At 37.6% G+C, this 19,437-nt stretch overlaps 1 protein-coding gene across 3 annotated transcripts in view; it reads left to right on the plus strand.

The window, feature by feature from the left end:
* Positions 1 to 18,708, plus strand: part of ANKRD46 (ankyrin repeat domain 46) — a 30,746-nt gene extending 12,038 nt beyond the window's left edge. For all 3 annotated transcript variants that reach the window (XM_032248004.1, XM_032248008.1, XM_032247997.1), the window contains exons 2-5: positions 5,303 to 5,404; positions 9,484 to 9,821; positions 11,334 to 11,492; positions 16,729 to 18,708. In XM_032248004.1, coding sequence (XP_032103895.1) covers positions 9,511 to 9,821; positions 11,334 to 11,492; positions 16,729 to 16,945 — 687 coding nt within the window. In that variant the 5' untranslated portion in view covers positions 5,303 to 5,404; positions 9,484 to 9,510 and the 3' untranslated portion in view covers positions 16,946 to 18,708. The remainder of the gene's footprint in view (positions 1 to 5,302; positions 5,405 to 9,483; positions 9,822 to 11,333; positions 11,493 to 16,728) is intronic.
* Positions 18,709 to 19,437: the final 729 nt, after the last annotated feature.

A 19,437-nucleotide genomic window follows, 5' to 3' on the forward strand; every position in this document is an offset into this window, starting at 1 on the left:
TAAGTCCAGCCTAGTTGAGGATGAACCATAAAAGAATCTTAGAAGTTTTACAGTAAGCAAAGAAAGCATTGCATCAAGATTGACCGGTTAGGGACTGGTTCCACAGCCATGCATTAGACAGCTTTCATCTGCATCACAAAATTCTGTTTACATTTTGATTAGCCAAAAATGTCAATGAATCTATGTAATAGGAAAAATACAGGATAAATTATTGTTCAGTGTGCTAAGGAATTCAATAAAATTGTGGTACCTTACATAGAATACAGTCATCTCTTAGTATCCTTGGGGGTGGGTTTCAGGACCTCATGCAGATACCAAAATTTGCAGATGCTCAAGTCCTTGGTACAGAATGATACAGTATTTGCATATAACGTATGCACATCTTTCCATATACTTTAAATCATCTCTAGGTTACTTACAATACCTAATACAATGTAAATGCTACGTAAGTAGTTGTTACACTGTATTGTTTAGGGAATAATGACAAGAAAGAAAGTCTGTACGTATGTATACATATTCAGTATAGATTCAGTTTTTCCCCAAATATTTTTGATTCATGGTTGGTTGAATTGTAAATTTGATTCATGGTTGTGTGCAACTTTTAGTTTCTTCTCTTTTTTCATATTTATTTTCTAAAACTTCTTACAATGCACTGCAGAGCTAGTCATAAGAAAAAAATATCACTTGAAAATCCTGTAACAATGAACTTAATTGAGTGTACATTCAGGAAAGAATTATTGGATTTTCCTATGTCTGGACTTCCAAGAAAAATTAATATACCAGGCATCGCAGTCAGCCAGTATATGTAGACAAATCAGACCCATTTCTTGCCTTTTAGAAACATATTCTGGCAGGAATTTTAGGACAATTGTGAACAAGCAAAAAAGTTTTATCTGAACAGTTTTCTTCTGGTTATCTTGACAACTTTCAGCAGCTTCATGGCACATTGGACATACATAAACTAATTATGAAATATTTGCTATTTAAATAGCTGCTGAAGATAGGCAGACTAAAGAAATATATTGTTAATGTTTTGGGCATGATTTGAAATTCTTAAAATTCTTAGTTGCTCACAGCTAAATTTGCTTTCAACATGGCTTTTTTCCTTGCCCAATATCTTTGGATTTTTGCAGAGCTCAGGTTTTAAAAACAGTAATTTTAAAGTACTAGCAGTTAGGATTTAATGACTTCATTGGAATTTTTGTTTTATAGTTCTCTGAGACTATTTTTTGAAACAGCTATATTCTCTTAAAAGGATAAGAATAACCAAGTGATAGAATCTAAATTTGGAGGTTTCATTTACTGTGTATCATTCATTTTTTCAGTTTTAGTTCTTTTCTTTGACATTAGAAAATTGCAAAGGCAATAAGATCTGATAGACTATCTTTCCAGCTATGCCGTTCTCTCCTTGCATTTTGCTGAAATGGCTGGTGCTTTGATCTCTGACCAAAATTACTGGTGTAGGCATAATGTAGTCAGTCCATTTGAAGCAAGAATGTGGTACTTAGTCTTGCTTTTCCAAATGGTCTTTCCAAATGAAAAATCAGTCTATTATGTATTCTTGTTGATGTTGGATATAGAACAATTTTTAGTTATTATATCATAAGAATATATTAATAGAACATATTCTCCCCATTAGTCCTTAACCATTAAGAATACTATTATATCTTAAAGTTTTATAGATTGACCTAATATTGTAGATCCAGAATTTGAGATATAAAAGAAAATTAGGCATGGCTTTTCATCAAGTCGGTGAATCACAAGTTTCCATCAAAACCTTTTTATTGTTGTTTGGATTGGGACAAGTGTGCTGGTTGACATAAGAAGCTCTTGTTGTTGAGATCTAAGTGACCACATTATCTCAAAGGATGAATGACTCCATCCTCCTCAAGTCTCGCAGGCAGTGCCGCAGAGCACAGAGAGGAGTCTTAAATGTCAGGCTGCATCAGCCCTCTAAAACCTGACCCCCAAAGTTCTGCTTTTAACAATCCGAGCTTGTCTGCCTCTGAACCAGTCAGTGGACACTGTTCCTTATGGACACTTTTCCTTGGGAACCAGGGCCCTGGTCAGCAACCAGCATGCTTTTTGGGCTGTGGTTATTCCCCTATTGACTGTTCTTGCACTAGATTGTGGTTTTTCCTCTGGTTTTCTTGATAACTTTCAGCAGCACACGGCACATTGGAAATATGTAAACTAAATATGAAGCCCCACCCTGCCACTTAAAGCACTATAGTTGAAGGAACCAGTTCTTTTATTTTTCTTTCCTGAAGGTCTTTACTCCCCACTAGATGTCACCCACTAGCAGAAGCTGCTCTGTTACCAGGGGATCAGTGCTCTTTCTGTGCAAGCTGCTCTATGGTGGAGGACGGTCTCCCCAGAGCTGTGCCTAACCTGAAAAGGATAGTAACTTATTTTTTGAGTGCTAAGTCATACAGCTAGTAAGTAACGGAGCTGGGGTTCAAACCCAGGTAGTCCAGCTCCACACACGTTCCAGGTGGAGTAGCCAAGTTCTTTTAACAGCATCTGACAAGAAGAAAATTGTCTCTCTATGGTACACTCCTAAGAGTAGTGCCTTTCAGGAGAGTCAGACTATCACATATCTCTCCCCCCTACTTTTTCCACCTCTAAAAGCAGGCTTCATTATGTTTACTTAGGTTTCACATCCATTCACAGGGGAACAGACTCAGTCCTCAGTGAATCTTGAAAGATTACTGGTTCATTATTCACACTTTTATTAGTGCCTCTAATTCTGTTTGTAGAATGGTTCTTACTAAACACTCCCTTTGGTACATACCAGTACATCCACCTGTGCCTGTGCAAATGTTTGGTCCTACAAGTTTTTAAATAACCTGATACCCAGACAAATGACTCCAAAGATGATCTAGAATGGGGAAAATAGACACCTTCATGGTCAGCAGTCTTTTAGTCACAGTCTTTAGGCCTTTGTAGACTCACTGGTTGCTCTCTCTCCTGATCATTATCCCAGAGAAATGAAGATTTACGTTCACATACAAACAAATGCTTGTAGAAGGTTTAATAATGGCCAAAACCTGGAGTCTGGTGATTAAGGTCTAATTGAGGTCTTGGAAGTTTTCTTGGTAGGTTTCTAGTAATTTAGTCTAATGAATTTGTTTAATATTAATATGAAATCACACAAATCTGTAATTTGTTCAAGGGTATTTTCTTATGGGCCATTGTCATATCAAAAGAAAATGACAGGCCGGGTGCAGTGGCTCACACTTGTAATTTCAGCACTTTGGGAGGCCAAGGTGGGTGGATAACCCGAGGTCAGGAGTTCAAGACCTGCCTAGCCAACATGGTGAAATCCCTTCTCTACTAAAAATACAAAAATTAGCCGGGCATGGTGGGACACACCTGTAGTCTCATCTACTGGGGAGGCCAAGGCAGGAGAGTCACTTGAACCCGGGAGGTGGAGGTTGCAGTGAGCCAAAATCTAACACAGCACTCCAGCATGGGTGACAGAGTAAGACTGTCTCAAAAAAAGAAGAAAAGAAAAGAAAGAAAATAGCAGAAACATTGTCTTTCTTGTGGATTTAAGAGAACATTAGGATTATTTGGGGGCATAACCATATGAACTATAATTCTATCTCCAGATGAAAACCAAAATTTATTCTTTTTCTATAATGTGAACTCTACCACATTCAGAATAACCCACTTGCACCATTTTAATTAACATCGAAAATGGAAGCCAAATCATACATTAGAGACAGACTGTACTCATTAAAAACTCAGCTGTAGTGGTCAGGATAAGAGAAGAAAATACTAGGCTTTGGGTAAATACAGAGTATTTGTCTAAGGAAGTCAAATTAAGTGGCTCCATGATAGGAAGTTTGTCTAAACTGATACTGTAGTATCGCAAAAGTAGGAAATGAGGAGCAGAGGTATTTTGTGTATCACCGTGTCCTCATGGCATTTACTGACACTGGTTCTCACATAACAGTTTGTCAGCCATGTCGTCAGTTCCAGCCTAGCACCGATAGCCCTTATGACACAACCTAACTTACGTATTGTTGATGGAGCTTTGTAAAAGACCATTAATTATTTCCCTTTATAAATTTGTTCACAGGGATTTGATAATGGTGAGCATGGATGGCCAGTAAAAAGTTAACCTGTATTTCAACCTGACCAGGAATGTGGGATTTGGACTTGATAGCATGGTATCTGGCACTTTTCAGGCACACAGTAAATGTTTGTTTTATGAACAATTATTGCTATTTTTATGGTCCTTACTGCCTGCTCATGACCCTGCTTCCACAGTCCCTCCACAGAAGAGTTCAGTGGGCAGACAGGGTGCCCTCGTAGTCTCTCTCAGTGCAGAGGGGTGCAGCCTGGGTGGAAAAGCACCACAGTTCAGGGGAAGCAGGGTCAGGCGACGTAAAGAAGATCACAGATAGATTTGGGCCAGGTTTGCTTTCACACTGAAGAGACAGGGAAGGGAACAGATTTAAAGAGATTTAAGTATCAGCATTCAAGGTAGATTAGAAATATTTTTTCTTAAATGCATCATGGTGGTTTAAATGTAAGTATCAGCTTTTTAAAGTTTTATTTTTTTCCAATTATGAATAGCATTTCATTTCTAAAAATGCTTTTGTCAAATAATCTGGGATCTAGCCTCCATTTATAATGTGAAAAATATGCATTCTGAATTCCAAGTAATGACTGAGAACGAATTTTTGGAGCCCGATTTGTTTTTTACTGATGGCACAGGACTTGATTGTTATTTTTTTATCTTTCTGTCTTGCTTTCTTGTTTGTGGGCCACGGAGCAGCTTCTGTTAAGCCCTTCTTTGCTTCCTTTTCACTACTTTTTTTTTTTTTTTTTTTTTTTTGAGATGAAGTTTCACTCTTGTTACCCAGGCTGGAGTGCAATGGCTCAATCTCGGCTCACCGCAACCTCCGCCTCCTGGGTTCAAGCGATTCTCCTGCCTCAGCCTCCCAAGTAGCTGAGACTACAGGAGCACACCACCATGCCCGGCTAATTTTTGTATTTTTAGTAGAGACAGGGTTTCACTGTGTTGACCAGGATGGTCTCAATCTCTTGACCTTGTGATCCACCCGCCTTGGCCTCCCAAGGTGCTGGGATTACAGGCGTGAGCCACCGCGCCCGGCCCTTCACTACTTTGTTTCTTGTCAGGTATTTTTCTGGCCTCACTAGTTGATGCCTCACCTACAGATTTTCTAGAGAATTTCTACAGGCTCAGTAACCTGTCTGTATTTAATAGAACGGTGAGTTCTTTTTCTCACGATACTGTTATTATAACTGAATTTTCTATTTATTGCAGATCCTTGCCAGCACATTAAAGAATATTTTTGTTGAACCTTCTTGAGAATTCAGAGAAACTGCTGTGTGACCACTGAACGAAAGATCTAATCTTAAGGCTTACGTGAGTATTTACTACTGTGGACTTCCTCACATGATATGAAGCCTTCATTGAACTGCTTTAGGGCAGATTCAGTTCTGTGATCAAGATGAAAAATATCTATCATTGGGCTTATTAAATGTGGAAGTAAGTTTAGCAGTTGCTCAGGGACACAGAGAAACTGACAAAATACACACTTATTCTCACCTAACAAATAGACACAGGGACTCGTATTTCTTGCTGAGCCAACATTCTGAAGAATCCTGGTCTACAAACCATGAGAATTCTTACTGTGTTTGAATCAAAAACACCAAGCAGATATTTAAAATTATCTATTCTTACAAAATTTAACCAAAACACATAACCTTTTGAAAAGCATTTGATATGTGGAATTTCATTTTTAAAAAGGTTAGTGATAGCTTTTCCTTTTTTATGATTCAATACTGTGCAAGCTTGTCCAACCTGCAGCCCAGAACAGCTTTAAATGCGGCCCAACACAAATTCATAAGCTTTTAAAAAACATTATGAGATTTTTTTTTGCAGTTTTTTAAAGCTTATCAGCCATCATTAGTGCATTTTATGTGTGGCCCAAGATAATTCTTCTTCCATTGTGACCCAGGGAAGTCAAAAGATTGAACACCATTGCTATAAGGGAAAAATATTTAGATTACCATCACAAAAGAATTCTTGACTATTTTATTGAGTAAATTATTCTCATTGAGGTTTTTCTTGTTTGTTGGTTTGGTTTGGTTTCTTGAGACAGGGTCTAACTCTGACACCCAGGCTGGAGTGCAGTGGCTCAATCACAGCTTACCGTTACCTTGACCTCCCAGGCTCAAGTGATTCTCTCACCTCAGCATCCTGAATACGTGGGACCAAAGGCGTATGCCACCACGCCTGACTAATTTTTAAATGTTTTTAATAGAGACAGGGTCTCGCTTTGTTGCCCAGGCTAGTTTCAAACTCCTGGGCTTCAAGCTGTCCTCCCATCTTGGCCTTCCAAAGTGCAGGAATTACAGGTGTGAGCTACTGTGCCTGGCCAGATTTTTCAAAAGTCAACATATGTATCATAATCTAAAGTTTATTTTGATTTTTTAACCTCTGTAGATTTTAATCATAAACAGATTAATTTTTTCTTATTTGAAATTATTCTTAACAGCCTCTTCTCACCTTTCATTTTATCTCCAGTGAGTTATTAAGTTGTGCTAATCCTATCTTCTCTATTCCTCTCCAGTATGTCTCCTTCTGCCTGCTGCTGCCTTAGGTTAGGTTTTCATTTCTTGCCTAGATAGCTGCAGTGACCGAATGATTGATCTCCCTGCCTCTGGTCTTTTTTTCTCCAATCCAACCCCTCCATATTGCTACCCAAGTAATCTTTCTGAAAGACTAATAAGACCAGACTGTGCCATTTCTTTGACTTAAAATCCTTCACTCCACAGCTTCTGTACAGCAAAAGAAACAATCATTAGAGTTAACAGGCAACCAACAGAATGGGAAAAAATTTTTGCAATCTACCCATCTGACAAAGGGTTAATATCCAGAATCTACAAAGAACCAAAACAGATTTACAAGAAAAAAACAAACAAACCCATTCAAAAGTGGGCAAAGGACGTGAACAGACACTTTTCAAAAGAAGTCAAATATGATGCCAACAAACATGAAAAAATGCTCATCATCACTGGCCGTTAGAGAAATGCAAATCAAAACCACATTGAGATACCATCTCACGCCAGTTAGAATGGCGATCATTAAAAAATCTGGAGACAGCAGATGCTAGAGAGGATGTGGAGAAATACGAACACTTTTACACTGTTGGTAGGAGTGTAAATTAGTTCAACCATTGTGGTAGATGATGTGGCAATTCTTCAAGGATCTAGAAATAGAAACTCCATTTGACCCAGCAATCCCATTACTGGGTATATATCCAAAGGATTATAAATTGTTCTATTATAAAGACACATGCACATGTATGTTCACTGCGGCACTGTGTACAATAGCAAAGACCTGGAACCAACCCAAATGTCCATCGATGTTAGACTGGACAAGGAAAATGTGGCACATATACACCATGGAATACTATGCAGCCATAAAAAACAATGAGTTTGTGTCCTTTATAGGGACATGGATGAATCTGGAAACCATCATTCTCAGCAGACTGACACAAGAACAGAAAATCAAACACCACATGTTCTCACTCATAGGCAGGTATTGAACAATGAGAACAAATGGACACAGGGAGGGGAGCATCACACACTGGGGTCTGTTGGGGGGGTGAATAGGGGAGGGGCAGTCGGGTAGGGAGGTTGGGGAGGGATAACATGGGAAGAAATGCCAGATATAGGTGACAGGGGGATGGAGGCAGCAAACCACATTGCCATGTATGTACCTATGCAACAATCCTACATGTTCTGCACATGTACCCCAGAACCTAAAGTGCAATAAAAAAAAATATATATATATATATAAAAGGAAAAAATAGAAAAGATTTTTTAAAAGTCCTTCAGTGGATTGGACTCATTGAAATAATAATCCCAGCTATTTAGGAGGCTGAAGCGAGAGGATTGCTTGAACCCAGGAGTTTGAGGCAGCAGTGAGCCATGATTGTACCACTGCACTCCAGCCCAGGTGACAGAGTGAGACCCTGTCTCAATTAAAAAAAAAAAAAAAATCAGTCAGTGGCTCCTCACTGAAATTCAGGTAAAATAAACCTTACTGTGGAGTTAAGAAGATTAAATTCATTAAGCGCTCCTAGTTGGTACCTGGCTCAGAACCAGTCTCAGTATATGCTAATACCCACTCTTTCCGCAGAAAGCCCATGGCAGCCGCAGAGCCCTTGCATAAGGCAGCCCCAGATTTTGGGACAATGGCTCTGCTGGGAAGCCAAGTGGAAAGGAATAAGGGCAGCAATCTCACCAAACTCAGCAACCAGGCTTCCCTGAATCGCTTTGAGGTTAGGCACAAGAATAGATGGGTCCAGCATCCAATTCCATCAGTGTTTCAGAAAGAGAGTCTCCCTGATCAGCTGTACAAGCCAAGTCTATCTGTGACGAAGCTTTTGTAATCTAAGAATAAAAACGCTGTCTCTAGAAAAGCATTGGTCTCTGCCTTTCTGTTTTCTTGTTTGTTTTCTCATCAATTTCCTAGTGGAGTTTCTTTTAACAGGCTTTAACTCTTTCTTAAACGAACTTAGGGGAAGAGAGAGAGACCTAGTTGCATGCACTTCGGTAGACCTAGAATGTCCTGGGAGTTCAGGTGCACCAGTGGTCCGGGAAACGTCCATGAAAGACATGTGGGCAACCTGGTGAGCTGGATGAGTCCAAGAGATGAAATTCACATTGGGCCTAGTTAGGATTGTGGCTTTCTCCTGACTTGGTATTCCCAGGCAGCCCTACTTTTTTTTCCTCGTCTCTAAGTTTGGACAATGGGAATTTGGCATAATCACATATTGAGATAACCACGGAGCACAGCAGAATAAGATTAATACTGTAAAAATGAGCATAATCTGAATCGATTTCATATTTTTGATTTTTAAATTCAGTTTGTTACTTTTCTTAGCCTTTCTCTCTCTATGAGAACTTAAAATTTGTGCTATAAACATAACATTCTACAGGTCCTCGTTGAGTATAAGTTCTTTTCATGCAAGTAGTTTTGGTCACCATATAGAATATCTCAAATACAATAAAAAGCAAATATATGAAAGATAATTATTTTGTATTAAATAAAAATGTCTACTAGCAGCAGCATTTATATATGGATACTTCTTTGATGTTTAAACACCACGTTATCTGTGTGTTCTGACAATGTAATACTTAAATCTAAGCTATTATATCTTGCTTAACTTAAAAAATATCTCTTAAGCTTTTTACATGGTGAAAAGCAAAATAGAGCTTTATAGTAATTGAATTGGAATTTTAATCCAGCAGATGTGAAGAAAATAAAACATTTTAATGAAAAATAAAATATAATTGATAACTTTGTTGTTGTTTCTGTTTGGTAAGGTAATTTATTTATTAGAAGCAGGAGGCCAAAAAAGATGAGAAAATGACTTCTTTGTCTTAATTTCATTTGGCTTCATTGAATCTCACTCACCTATTTCACTACAGGCGTGTTCCATCCACCACATCAGAACAATGTCGTACGTTTTTGTAAATGATTCTTCTCAGACTAACGTGCCCTTGCTACAAGCCTGTATTGATGGGGACTTTAATTATTCCAAGCGTCTTTTGGAAAGTGGCTTTGACCCAAACATTCGTGACAGCAGGGGCAGAACAGGCCTTCACCTTGCAGCAGCTAGAGGGAATGTAGACATCTGCCAGTTACTGCATAAATTTGGTGCTGATCTTCTGGCCACAGATTATCAAGGAAACACAGCTCTTCACCTCTGTGGCCATGTGGATACTATTCAATTTCTGGTTTCCAATGGACTCAAAATTGATATTTGGTAAGTTCTCTGTGGTTTTAGAAGTCTAGTCATTTCTTCCCATTACTCTCTCAACTGATAGTCTTATCGCTGGGTCTCTGTTGATTTTATTTGTTCATTTATCAATTGAAATGATAAGTTCAGACAGCCATTGAAGACAGTGTAATCCTGTCAGGCAAGTGAAAGAATGAGGGGCTGACTTCTAGATTTTTGCTGAAGCAGCATATTTTTTTCTGTGAAAATACTGGACAGTTTCTGCTACTAATTAATTATGTAGTTATGTCAAGGGAAGAAGAAGAAAAGAACTAACATTTGTTGAAAATCCTGTTTACTTGTTAGCTCATTTAGTCCTCAGAATGAAGAGCTCTCACCATAGGTGTTATCTTCTTTTACAGATTAGATAGTTGAGACAAAAAATGATTAAACAAAAGATGACAAAGGTCACACAGTTTATAGAGGAATAGTAAAGGTCAGTTTATGAGGGACAGAACTGGAATTTGAACCTAGTTCTGCTAACTCTAAAGCTTGTGTGCTTTCTGTCATGTAATGTACCATGTGAGCTCCATAATCTCCCTGGAGTCCAGGATCCTTTTTAGACTGAACAATCTGAGGAAGTCATGGGGTTTTTTGTTTGTTTTCATGATACTCTGCTTTTTGAGTGGGAAAGATGTCAGGTCACCTGTAAAACTGAGCTTGACCTTTAAATTACAGTTACATGCTCCCTTAATTTATTGGTGCCATAATGCCCCTAAATCTGAATAAGACAGTAAATATTTCTCTTGCTGCAGTACAGAATGGGGTAGGAATTGACTGCAGGATCTAATGTGATTGAGTTCTCTCCTATTGATAGTGCTAAATAGCTGTGAGAACCAAAGCAGCTTATTTGACATTTTTTTCTTAGACTAAAAAAAAATGTACTCTTCTCATAAAGTATAAATATCAAATAAGAGTGAGTCTAGAAGTAGATTTATTCACTGTTTTGACTATATGTTCTCTTTTTTCTTTTCCCTGGAAGTAAAAAACAAAACAAAACAAAAAAAACGGGTTAATTCAAAATTCAGCTCCACTGGATGTTTGGCTCAGCTCTGGGTTTTACTTTTGAGTTAATTGGGCCCCATCCTTTTTTTTTTTTTTTTCTGGTGGTTTGTTTATTCTTCATAAACACTTGTTTCTGTAGCACAATTCAGAAAATAAATAGAGGCAGATGACTCTAACTTCCACCACAACCTGCTGTTGAGGAGACATTCAGTGTGAGGATAGGGGCTGTAGGTGGGGGATGTGTTTGGGTCACAGGGTAACGGTCTCTGTGATGAACTGTGCAGAGATCCCAGCCTGCTGGTCAAGGCTCACATGGAAGAGTTGCAGTGAGCCAAATGCTCCTTTAGTTTCCCACGGCCCTCGGGTAGGTCCTAATCAGGCCCATCCTTTCTTCACCGAGATCTACACAAATGGGTACTAACAATGGAACTGACAATGCAGTAAGACTGCTATGATGACTTCTTACTTTTTTTTATTTTTGTGAACTTTTTTCAGCAATCATCAAGGTGCTACCCCTTTAGTTCTGGCAAAGCGCAGAGGAGTAAATAAAGATGTCATCCGATTGCTGGAATCTTTGGAAGAACAGGAGGTAAAAGGATTTAACAGAGGAACTCACTCGAAACTGGAGACCATGCAGACAGCTGAGAGTGAAAGGTACTTGAGATACAATTGTTTTTTTAAGTGACCAAGTCTCACTATATTAATCATGCCGGACTCGAACTCCTGGGCTCAAGCATTCCTCCTGCCTCAGCCTCCTGAGTATCTGGGACTATAGGCACATGCAGCCATGCCCAGCAAGATATTAATATAATTTTTTAAGGGAAAGTCACTTTAAGTACCTGGATCTTTTGTGGCAACTTTGTGAGCTTTAATATTCATTTGCTTTTAAGTGCGACTTGAACTTTATATAGGACCTTATGGCTGCAGATTACAGTTGAGAAGCTATTAACAGAAAGTACTACCTGTCACGTGCACATAATGTTCTGTTAGCCACCTGCTGTATTGACAGTACAAAGGAGGAGTGGTAGTTAACTGCTGAATCTGAGGGAAGGAAGCTGGAGCTTGAGGATTTTAAGTACAGGTCACAAAAAGAATGGACTTTCAAAAGAAAAAAAAAAGAGAAGTATAAGTAAAGCCAAGAAGTTGTACAATTTTAGAAAAGACCAAAAGGTAGTTTCAAGGGTCGGGAAGTGGAGTGCTGAGAAACAAAAAAGAGGAGAGGGAAAGTAAGATAGTATTTAACACGTGCATAGTTCAGTAAGTGAAAGTGAAAGTGACTTTCATATGAGTTGGAGCTAATGAAATTTGGACTCCTGTAACTAATTTAAGCTAAGATGTGGTGACTGACAGGGTCTTGAATAGGTCATCATTTCTCATTTAGAAGCAATGGACAACGAGGTTCAGGGAGCTCTGAAAAGATGGCAAACCATCTTTTCTCCTGGCATCACTGGGCTCAACAGGTAAAGTGAATAGGCCATACCTAGTTCTAGTAGCATGTACTCTGATTGACCACCATGCAGTTTCAGCCTTCCAGATTATACAAGTGAAGGAAGAATGATGCTTAGCTTCCATAGTCTCTTCCCAACATTCTTGGTAGATTGTAAATAGAACAAACAAGGGCCCGCATCAGCTGTGTACCTACTAACTGATGGACTAAGACTTGGATTTAGAATCACATAGTCCATTTAGACCACTGGGATCATTGTTTCTGTGAGTTCTAAATGAAATCCTCTCTATTTTTCGTAGCTCACCCTTCATTTGATTCCTTTGTACCCATGATTGCTTTCCTCTTCCCGTGTGCCAGTTGATGTTCTTTGGGGATCATTAATTCCACTCTCGAGCTTAGGTCTGTTTTGTTTAGATACTTTCAAGCACTTAATACAGTCCTAAAGAAATCCAAGAGCTTTTCTTCTGGAACAATGCATACTCCTCATGAGTGTTCACTGAAAACTGACAGACAGATAAACAAGAAGTTAGAGATTTATTTACAAGCCCTTTTTTTCTCTCCTGTGTACTCTGGATTGACAGAATTGCATAAGCGCTTTAACAATATTGAGTTAACTATTATTTGCTAAAGATTTGTTCCTCCAAAATAACTTGAAATTTATTTTTATCTTTGTAAAAATATTATTAAATTACTTTAAGTTTCTTTACCATGAAAAACAACCAAGAATGTATTTTTAGGGCCTTTATTTTGTTAATTGCCAGTTTCTTGGCACCTCTTGAGCAGAAATTAGAGGTGCCAGTTTCTTGGCACCTCTAAATGCAAACCTTTTAGCATTAGTTTGCCTCAGTTGTGGTTACTTACTAAGAAGTGATTGATGAACAGATTGATGAACAGTGATTGATGAATAGGATGAACAGATGAAGCACTCCTGCTTCCTTCACATACCTGCCATTTCACTGCAGCCTGAGAATTTGTATTCATTATAACACTGTATAAAGCTCGTTTTTCAAAAGTTGCGTTATTAACATTTGTATTACCTAGTTTTCCTATCTTACTGCTACCCCTCAGTGTCCTAGAAATTCAGTGGTTGAAGCTTACATTAGAAAGTTGAAAGGTAATGTCATTAGGAAAATGCAAATGAGGGCTACAGTGAAATGCTACTTCACACCCACTAGGATAGCTGCAATTAAAAAGACAGATAATAGCAAGTCTTACTGAGGATGTGGAGAAGTTGGAACCCTCATACACTGCTGATGGGAATGGAAAGTAGAGCAGCTTCTTCTGAAAAATCTGGCAATCCTTCAAAAAGTTACACATAGAGTTACCATATGACCAGCAGTGCCAGAATCAGTGTCTTTTATGGTGTTTGTACTACCTTATTTCCAACTATACCTTATTTTGGTATAGGACTATATCAAAGAAAATTGAAACATATGTCCACACAAAAACTTATATACAAACATTCATAGCAGCATTATTCGTAATAGCCAAAACATGGATACCACCCAAATATCCAATAACTGATGAAGGAATAAACATCATTTGTTTATCCAATGGAATATCATTAATATTATTATTTTGTACTGATACATGCCACGGTGTGGATAAATTTTGAAAACATGCCGCATGGGAGAAGCCAGGCACAAAAGGCCACATATTATGTGATTCTGTTATGTGAAATGTCCAGAATAAGCAAATCTGTAGAGACAGAAAGTAGATTAGAAAGTGGACTAGGAGCTGGGAGAAGGGGCAATGGGAGTGACTGCTAACAGGTACATAGTTTCTTATAGAGATGCTGAAAGTGGACTAGAATTAGAAGAGATGGTTGTACAATTTTGGGAATATATGAAAAGCCACAGATTTGTACAGTTTCAAAAGGTAAATGTTATGGGATGTGAATTATATCTCGACAAAAGTAGAGGAAAAGGTTTAAAGACATTGGCTAGTATATGGCATTATGCCATAATTGTGTAATGGCTTTTTCTAGAGTAGAAGATAAAGCAAGGTTTTAAGTGTATTTACTATAATATTTTCCATGTCTCTTAGGATTCCCTGAGACATAGCACAGCTTCTACAGGCCTTATACGGGACTATAAACCAAGTTAATGAAAAATATTTCCCCACTCTTCCATATAAACCTTAATTCCTTTTTGCTTTTTAGGTATGGGATAACAAACACAATATAGATATCACATTTTTTAAAAAAAGATACAAACACACCCCCTAAAGACAGTGTAGATATCGCATTTTTTAAAAAGATTATATACGTATTCCATTACGTTAGAATCAGATATTCCTTGGACAATAGAAAGCATTTCATTGGATAAAGTCTCTATAGAAAATTCTGATTGGCAGAGCTTCACGAACTCTGAAGAGCAATGAGAGAATGTTCATTGAATTTTCATTTTATACCTAACATGTTTGAGTATAAAGGCGTGTCAACTCATAATCAATAAATTTTAGATAAGACGAACTAAGCCTCTCCAGAACTTTATCTGTTTATGGTTTTACTCTTATAGGCCCTCTCAAAGTTCTAATCTTATTTTTAAGCTTGCTCTAAAGTTTTCTGAAATTACTGTATTGTTGTAGATTCCCACTGAAAACATCATCACTTACTCAGAGAATAAATGTCTTTTAATTATTTCAAAAAAAAATATTTGAGTGTCAAGCAGACTGGCCCATTAGGAAGTCAGCCCACCATGATTAGAGAAGACCTCTAATGCTGGTAAAGGCTGAAGGACTTTTGTTTGATGGTGTCAAGAAGTAAAAAAGTTGTAGGTTAAAAAATTACCAGTTTGGCATGTGTTTACTCATAGTTCATAGTGAATGCAATGCTAAGACATTGTTTTATGCTGTTTTCATTGTCCTCAGATGGTTAGAAGGATATGAAGGGAAGGGGTTTAGGAAGGATAGTCAAGACCTTTGATAACCGGTAGCTAGTTGATTTCTGTGATCCTGGTTATTATGGCTTTAATTGAAATGATACCCTCTTACTGGGCCTGTATGTTGTGATATAACCATGGGTGTTCTTCCCTTAGTGCTTCCAAGTACCAGAGTCAGATGCAGTTTCTCTGTGGTGGTTATATTTCTCACTGATCAAGTTCTGGAAACCAGAATCAGTGTTTTTATGGTGTTTGTACTACCTTATTTCCAGCTAGATTAGCCCTTATGCAGAAGAGAAATGAACATACTCTGTCTTATTGTACAAGATAGACTAAAACCAGTAGGTAGAAACTATTAAGAATTCCTAATGACTAGGCCAGCTGTGGTGACTCATGCATGTAATCCCAGCACTTTGGGAGGTCAAGGCAGTGGATCACCTAAGCTCAGGAGTTCAAGACCAGACTGGTCAATATGGCGAAACCCTGTCTCTACCAAAAATACTAAAATTAGCCAGCCATGGTGGTGTGCACCTGTAGTTTCAGCTACTTGGGGGGCTGAGGCAGGAGGATTGCTTGAGTTGGGGAGGTGGAGATTGCAGTGAGCTGAGATCACATGACTGCACTCCAGCCTGGGTAGCAGAGTGAGACTCTATCTCCAAAAAAAAAAAAAGAATTCCTGATGACTAGACAAGACCACATGTACAACAGGCTGAGGAGTAAGCTTCCATTATTAGAGAATTACATTTAAAGAGGAATTCCTTCATTGGTCAGATCATTAAATTAATAAAAATTCCCTTCTAACTTTAAGATTCACACACTATGTATAAGTGACTTTTAAGATTTACTCATCATTCCACCCCACCGCCCCCGCCTCAAACAGACATTTATTTTCTCGGTGTTCTAGGGCCTAGTAGTCTGAGATCGAGATGTCACAGAGTTGGTATCTTCTAAGGCCTCTCTGCTTGACTTGTAGATGACTGTCCTCTTCAGGTGTCATCACCTGCATGTCTGCTTATTCTTGTTAACACATTCTTAAATTATGAGTCTGCACTTTGAATCTTCTAAATTTAACATAACAAGAATGTGTTGTGATTTAATATCTTGATGGAAACAACTCATTTAGCCTATTTCAAGACTTCTGCTCAGCACATCTTTAAAAGAAATAGAGAGATGGGGTCTTGCTATATTATCCACAGCGGTCCCGAACTCCTGGGCTCAAGTGATCCTCCATCCTTGCCCAAAAGTGCCAGGATTACAGGCATGAGGCACCACACCCAGCCAGGGCCTTTTCGATAGAATTTTTAACTTGACTTTGCTAAATTCTAAACCAAGTGAAACATATTTATTACCATTTAACAATTTACAGTTTAGGATATATGTTCAGATACATAAGCATGTAAGAGTTTACACACACACATATACACGTGTATACGTATATATCAGTTTTCTTTTTGTAAGTGTTGTAAGTTTGGTCTTTTCTAAATAATAGCCCTATAGTTTTATGTTTTTGGAATTGCTGTGTTTTTTTTTAATGCCCTTTTTGCTCTTTCTTCTTCCACAGTGCCATGGAAAGCCATTCACTCCTCAATCCCAACCTGCAGCAAGGTGAAGGAGTCCTTTCCAGCTTCCGAACTACGTGGCAGGAGTTTGTGGAGGATCTGGGCTTCTGGAGAGTGTTGCTCTTGATCTTCGTCATTGCTTTGCTGTCTCTTGGTATTGCCTATTATGTGAGTGGGGTGCTACCCTTTGTGGAAAACCAGCCTGAACTGGTGCATTAAAGGAGCTCATGGAAGATGAGGCAATTAAGCCTGTTTCCTGGCTTCTCATATTTGTTCTTAGTTTCTCAGAATTTTTCTTAGTGCAAAGCAGTGAGGGCAGTACATGTTTCTTTTTGCATTTTTAATTATTGCAATCCTTTGAGATAACAATATGTTCATTTGAACTAACTACATACTATGATAAAGTATATTGCATCCTAATGCTACCTCTGACTCAACCTGACCTTGTAGGAAAACCTACACATAGCCTTGTTTGATAAAAATGCAGAAATGACTAAAGAATGGAAGATAAAGGAAGAGACTAGGAAGTCCTTACTATCGAAACCTTATCCTAATATAGGACCAATTGAAGTATTCAAAAAGAAAAAGAGTATCTTAGATGATTAGTTTTTGTTGGTGGTTTTGTTTTTATTTATTTTTGCAAAAGCCCCTTTTTCTTTACTTTCTCTAGGGTTAAGAGATATCTTAAACTTGAAGTACTTTTTTCATCTTGTATAGCAAATTAGTATTGTTAGGATCTATTCAGTTTTAGTATTTTCAAATCTTGTCACAAACCAAACAAAACTTTTGAAAATGAGCCATATTTTGTTCAAAACTGATTGATTTGATCTTATATTTATTTTAGGATGATTTTTTATTTTTTTTATTTTGTAAACTGCTTTGCTTGTTAATATCTGTGAAAAATAAATGAGTTCATTTTGTTCACTTTCCAATTTTCCCCAGTATCCTATTCATCAAAGATAACCGTTAGTCAGAATTACAGTCAGAAAATTCTTTTTCTACTGAATAGTTAGCAGGGAAAAATAATCCTGATATTTAACTGTCATAATTCTGTAGTGCTATTATAGTGAAAAACTCAGTTCTATAAGCTAGCTGTGTTGTCACAGTTTTATCATAGTTCATAATGATTTCATGTGCAATCCTATTTAGAGGCTCTGATAGACTTTTAACAATCCCATCCATATCTGTAGTTCTCTGATGGCAAGAATGGGTGGAGCATTTCTGAGTTAACAGTGCTGAACAGTATTGTACTGGGTGTTATAAACTCTTTATGAATGGTAATATTATGTAAATTGAAATCTGGTCCCCAAACTGTATTGCAGCTTTCAGAAGTATGTTGGAAAGCCTCTTTTATTAATGATTCTGTGATGTATGAATTATATTTTTGAGTTATTAAAAAAGAATATGAAGGCTTGATAATTATTCACTGGGTAAAGTCAGGAAATTATAGTGAAAGAACTAATGGTTTTGTTTTTTGGAATAAAGGCACCTAAGCTGTTGCTAATTGAATTGCTTCTAGAATTAGAAATTATGCTTTAGAGTAGAATTGGTATTTTTGTGATTCTTTTTGCTTCTTGATATTTTTTTTTATATCTATATATCTAGTATTGAGGCTCGCTCTTTCATGTGGCTTTATCCTCCCTAATAGCTGTTGTAAAATGCCTGAGTAACTGGCTGCTTCAGGATCAGCTTTTAGGTTAGATGCAAACAAAATAAATCATAGTTTGTGTAAATACAGCAAAAACAGCTGGCTGTAGAATGGAGAACACTACAATTCAAATTTGAAGTATATTCAGAAGAAAAATTTGGAGTTAGCTTTACATTTGTTTGTAAATCTAAACAAATATGCAAAATTGGTCCAAATGTAAGTATGTAGCATTTTTAAAGATTAATGCTTCCTTTTATGTGCTGATTTCTTTGTATTCTGTTCTCTGCATTCATTGTTCAGTAATACCACTAATAAATGTATGTATAAATCCCTTGATCACATTTTGTTTTTTGTTTTTTGTTTTTTTTTAGTGTATCATAGTTTTTCTTTTAATTTGGGAATTTTCTAATGGATTTCAATTAGCTGCTTTTTAAACACAGCTTTTTTCAAACCTCACGTAATAGGTATATTGAGTTTCATATATGTTTGCCTTATAAATACTCTGAAATTCGAGTGAATTGCTTATAGATTTAAGGATGATGATAACTACCACAAGTAAGCCCCTCCCAATTATGCAAGTTATTAGCATGCCCCACCTCACTTTACCACATGTTCCCGGTTTATAAGAGGAGAAAACTGACACAGGAAAGGTTAACTTGTCTAAGGTCAAACAGCTAGGACCTGGTGGAAGAAGGCTTCCAGATCGAGGCTCCAGCCCCACTTAGGCTTGCTCTTTCCTCCTGCCCTGCTGTCGTGAATCTGGAAATGGAACCATGTTTATCCAGAACCTTACCTAGTACCATTTCAGCAGGACATTACTAAATTTTCCACTCGTGGTCCTATATACTTACTTTTTTTCCCTTTTAACACACTCTTCCCAGTGATAGAAGCTTTAATATTCAAACCCCAACCCTGGCTTGTTCAGAAAGTCTTCCATAGTTAACCGTACCTGACTGCTCCTTCTCTATCCCTCCTTTCCCCACCACTTACCATACTCAGTTTTATTACTTGTATTTTGCATTCCTTGATCTATTTCTCTGCAAACATGATTTTCTTTCTAACT

This window comes from Sapajus apella, unplaced genomic scaffold (genome assembly GCF_009761245.1).
Source record: "Sapajus apella isolate SASKATOON/1434 unplaced genomic scaffold, GSC_monkey_1.0 scaffold3, whole genome shotgun sequence".
Taxonomy (NCBI): Eukaryota; Metazoa; Chordata; class Mammalia; order Primates; family Cebidae; genus Sapajus; species Sapajus apella.